Below are 5,361 nucleotides of genomic sequence, written 5' to 3' on the forward strand. Positions count from 1 at the left end.
TAAATTAAAATGTTAAAATCAAATCTGATATTGTTTTACCTTTTATTTGGTGTGTGGAAGGTGTGCGGAAGAGGGGGCAGTCTTATACGGCGAGTATATAACAAACTCTGTATTTTGAGTGGAAATGTTAGGGGGTCGTCTTATACGCCCAGTCGTCTTATACGCCGGCAAATACGGTAAATGGCTTGGTGTCACTTGTTTTAGGAGATCCTTGTGAAGTCTTTGTATAGGGTCAATGTTTTCTGGAGCAATACTTCTCAGGACCAACTGCATTGAATAACCCCCTGCCTTGGTGCCGACCAATCAATCCTTCACTTTTTAAAAAATCTCAGTGATATTGTCATATTATCTGTTCTACTAAACTCCATTTTCTCCCTGAACTGACTCATTTAGTAGCAATGAGACATTCTTATGCCAGTTATGAATAGAGAAGGTAGGAAGAAGGTAGAGAGAGAGAAGAGATGAAGAAGAGTGAAAAAGATGTTTTATAATGTATGTAGGTCTGAGAATAGGCACCCAAGTTGTTAACCCAAAAAAAGGTATTTGGTTAGCACTACTAGAATCTCTCCTACATTTAGGTCGGTAGGTCTCAAACTTAAGTGTGCATCAGAATCCCCTGGAGGGTGTGTTCATACAGAGATTGCTGGGCACCATCCCCAGAGTTTCTGATTGAGAAAGCCTGGGGCAGGGCCTGGGAATTGGCTTTACTAACAAGTTCCTGAGTGAAGCTGGTGTCACTGGTTTGGGAACCATACTTCTTTGGGTCTAGAGAAAAGAGAAACATCTGAATAATCCATATCTCTGGGACACCTGGAGGACCAGGCTGAGAGGGGAGGACTTGCCTTACTCTAGACCTTTAGTGATGGCACATGAAGAGACACAGAATTAAGGTCCAGCACCCTTGGGAGGTGAGTACAGTATCAGCTTCACCATCACCCCTTTCACCAGATCCACACAGAGGCCAGTGTTCTGCATTATCTGAAATAGTGAGAAAAGGGAATAGAGCAAACTTTGCTTTCTTGTGTCTTTATGCACAGAAGTAAGTGAATTTAACTGGGGCTTTCCTTGATTTGATATCTGTTAGCTTGGACGGACTGGTAAACCAGGACATTAGAGATGATGGGCAACACTTCATCTGTTACCAAATAAGGGGAAATTATAAGAATATACAACCTTTGAAGGCTTGTCTAAAGGAAGGTATTTGCTGTAAGGCCCAAACCATTGGCTATCTCTCTTTTTTTCCTGGAAGGGCAGGATTGGACATAGTGTTTTAATGATTGTCTCTCTCCCCTGTCAGTAATAACTTAAGTATTAATTATTCTGTTCTTATTGCTAATGCTTTAACAATAGTGATGCTTTATTCTGGTCCCCAAAAGGGAAAAAAAACAAACAAGGAGATTGATGAGGATGTTGTTGGAAGGTGAAAAAGAATGCGAATGACACTGAGAGCATCTATTTTTTTCTGTCAATTCCTGATCTTTAAAGATAATTCTAAGATCAGTTTTTCATCACATCTGACCTTATAGCCAAATAACATCAAGCTTTTCTCCTCTTTGATGTTTCCTTGAAATCACAAAATGTTATTAGTTTGAGTACTTAGCAGCAGTTGAGGGATAGCATAATATTTTGCATTTCATTTTTTAGTCTAATATAGAAAGCCCTGCAGCACTAAATAAAAATGTCACCATGTAAAATGTAAAGGCTTTCTGTCACAAATGCCTTAAAAAATTCATGAGGGACTGAAGATTTGATTTATCTTATCCTCTTTCTTTGATTTATTCATATTTAATGTTAGTTTCAACACTTGAAGCATGAAGACATTTTTCAAATTAAAAACTGTGGTGAATCAGTTATATTTGAAGAAACATTCCACTGTGCTGGTTTTTGAATTATGCAGTTCATTCCTTCTCATGTGTCCAACGTGAAGATATGTTTGGTTTTCCCAGTGGCCGGAATTCTCACTGGGGAAAGCCTTCATCATTAGGGGGGTTGATTCACCCAGCTCCTTGGTTTTGACAGCTGTTTCCCTGGTATCAATAGCCATTTTCCTTGGGCTAGAAAGGGATGCAGTAAGGCACAGTTGCCCTGGACACTCTGACTTCTGCCTGTCCTTCCACCCACCTATCTGTTTGTCCTTAATCCCATTCTTCTTTCTTTCTCTCTCTCTCTCTCTCTTTTAATGATATTTTTATTGATTTCAGAGAGGAAGGGAGAGGGAGAGAGATAGAAACATCAATGGTGAGAGAGAATCACTAATTGACTGCCTCCTGCACGCCCCACACTGGGGATTGAGCCCGCAACCCAGTCATGTGCCCCAACCAGGAATCAAACTGTGACCTCCTGGTTCCTAGGTTGATGCTCAACCACTGAGCCATGCTGGCTAGGCTTCTTTCTCTATTTTTGTTCATTGCCTCTTACTACCATTCTTATTCTTCCTCTCTGTAGATACTTTTGAGCACTTCCTCTGGGCTAGATGCTGTGCCACCATAGATCTAGTCAACTTCTCATAAAATGAGGGGAAATGTACTTATTTTCTCTGCTAAATATAATAAACCTTTCAATAAGAACATCAAGAAAGAATGGGGAAAAAGATACCCAAATGCCCTCTTTACCTGATTTTCCCACTTGTTTGTCACTAAGGTTCAGACCAATACACAGAACAGCACAAAGCTTGTGTGCTGTTTTCAGAACCAGTTGTGAGCATTTCGTCATTATGATCTTGATTTTATTCCTTTATGTAATGGAGCAAATCATCTTGATAAATAGAATCATCTTTTTCATTCTCAGACTATTGGAAAGAAGTTACCTCCAGCTACAGCAACTCAAGACTCATCAAAAACAGAAATGGACAGCCGGACAAAGAGTGAGTTTCCTTATTTACCAATTTTACATTTGAAAGCAGCTAAGGGTTTTTAAATAATTGAAATGCTTTTGATAAAAGCCTCACGCAATCTTAATGGCTTTTTTCAACACATCAGGAAAAATGCACATAAATGTCTTATTGGGTCCCAACGGTAGGATGGGCACAGTTAGATTCAGAGCTCTTGGGGGTGGGGGTGTCTCCTTTAAGAAAGATGGTTCTGTCCTGCCTTGTGTATCTTGCCCATGTGCAGAGTCAGGGCTTATCCATATCTACCCAGAGCATTGTAGCTAGTTCCAGAGGCAGAGAGATTTAAGAGAATGGCAACTTAAGCAATTTAGGGGTTCTCAGATGTTCAAGTCAGAGAGGTCTTATCTTTGATCATAATCACTCAGCCAACACTCCCAAACCTTGACTTCCTGCCAGCATTCTCAGCACATCTCTGCTTGAATCCCTCTAGATACAAATGTCGCTCTTCTTCTATTGAGTGAGATATGCTCTTCCTGCGATTTCCCCCCCACGGGTTATAGTCTCTGGGTCTATATTGATATTTGCCCATTTTCTTTCTAACAGTTCTTTATGTATTTGAGAACAATTGTCTCTCCAAAACCTTCCCAAAGGTCAGTATTCCCAATTCTAGAGTTGCCAGATAAAATACTAGCACAGGATACCTGGTTACATTTGAATTTTAGATAAACAATGACTAATTTGGGGGTTATAAGTATGTACCATGCAATATTTGTTGTTTATCTGAAATTCAAATGTAATTGGGCATCCTGTGTTTGTATTTGCTAAATCAGGCAACTCTCCATTTCCTTAGTCACTCCTTCCATGACTGGGCATTCTGAATGTGTTCTAGTGTGTCTTTTCCCAGAAACAAGTACTTCAATTCCTTGTAGGGATTTTACTTTGTTTTGTTTTATTCAGCTTCAGATTTTCTTATGAGGATAATGTGGACAGACTACTAATCTAGTTTGGACAGCCAAAGATTGAGAAAAAATTATATATATATTAGCTCAGTGAAGCAGTTGGCTTTATCAAGCACCTTGATTGCACCTTAGTTTCAAGGGCAGTATCTAAAGGAGAGAAACTAGCAGCAAAAAGAGTGGCTCTGAACTCATAAAATGAAGGTGTGTGTGTGTGTATATTTATACACACACACACACACATACATATATATATATTGTGATTAATGTAAGAGCAAGTATAGATTTGTTCTTTTAGAATAATATATCAGGAACTCCTTTTGCAGTGCAAAAAAAGGTAGTTTTGAGAGCAAATAAGGGATACTGCCTTAGACATAAGAAAATGAATTTATGGGATTTGCTAAGCAAAATATGGTGGTTTTGATAAATAACTTCATGATAATATAGATGCAGATGCTAGAGCTCTTCCTTAATGTTTAAGGTTCAAATGAACTTACTTGCCTTCCACCTGTTAATGGTACAGTCAGACTCTGGATAATAGAGTAATGCTGTAATCCAGCAGTTCTCAAATTTAAGTGTGCTCACAATCACTTGGAGATCTGGGCCCCACCCCTCACCCCCAGGTTGCTGGGCCCCACCTCTAGAATTTTTGAGTAAGTAGATCTGGCATGGGGCCTGAAAATTTGCTTTTCTAACAAATTCCCAGGTGCTACTACTTCCTGGTCTAGGGCCCGCACTTTGAGAAACACTGTTCTAAGCTTACAAGTGTTCCTAAGGAGAAACTGGCCCTGCATTTATTCATGCAGGTTATAGTATTTCTAAACCTACTTTTAGGACCTAAAATCTTCGAGATTCTTTAAGTCCTGAATTTTTTTTCAAGAATTGACAGTTAAACCATTTCAGAAACATTGCTCTTTTTTATTGATTTTTTACAGAGAGGAAGGGAGAGGGATAGAGAGTTAGAAACATCTATGAGAGAGAAACATCCATCAACTGCCTCCTGCACACCCTCTACTGGGGATGTGCCTGCAACCAAGGTACATGCCTTTAACCGGAATCAAACCGGGGACTCTTCAGTCCACAGGCCGATGCTCTAGCCACTGAGCCACACCAGCTAGCGCTGCACTAATGTGCTCTTGACATTGAAAGGGCAGCTTGAGACGGTGGAGGAGCGTGAGGCAGTTGCACAGAGCGATACAGCCGTGGCTGGTCTGCTCAGCTAGCCTAGCGGCCGCTTGGCATGTGCAAAACCTGGAGGCGGGGCTGGGCAGGAGCTCTCACCCTGGTTCCGTGCTGCCTTCAGCTGCAGCGCTGACGATTTGGGGCGCTCAGGCCACCCCCAGGGAGGCCTCTGCAGCACGCCACTTCTGCTCCTCTAGCTTTGCCCTTTAAAAATGAGATATTGCAAATCAGTTTAGAAGAAGTTTAAGTGGAAAATTAAAATATCTTTATGTTTATAAAAGTTATACACACACGCACATTGTAATGATGAATTGCAGTGGGTTAAATCTGAAGAGAAACATTACTTGAGCTGTCAGCTGTTAAGTGGGTGTACATTTTTTTGGGATAATTGTA

The 5,361-nt window shown here is 40.5% G+C and overlaps 1 protein-coding gene across 6 annotated transcripts in view; it reads left to right on the forward strand.

Annotated features, from left to right (window-relative positions):
- The window catches only part of SH3KBP1 (SH3-domain kinase binding protein 1), a 241,804-nt gene that overhangs the window by 143,006 nt on the left and 93,437 nt on the right, over positions 1-5,361 (forward strand). For all 6 annotated transcript variants that reach the window (XM_015564877.1, XM_006765116.2, XM_015564876.1 and 3 more), the window contains one exon: positions 2,788-2,863. In XM_015564877.1, coding sequence (XP_015420363.1) covers positions 2,788-2,863 — 76 coding nt within the window. The remainder of the gene's footprint in view (positions 1-2,787; positions 2,864-5,361) is intronic.

The sequence above is a fragment of the Myotis davidii genome, unplaced genomic scaffold (assembly GCF_000327345.1).
Source record: "Myotis davidii unplaced genomic scaffold, ASM32734v1 scaffold161, whole genome shotgun sequence".
In the NCBI taxonomy this organism is placed as follows: domain Eukaryota; kingdom Metazoa; phylum Chordata; class Mammalia; order Chiroptera; family Vespertilionidae; genus Myotis; species Myotis davidii.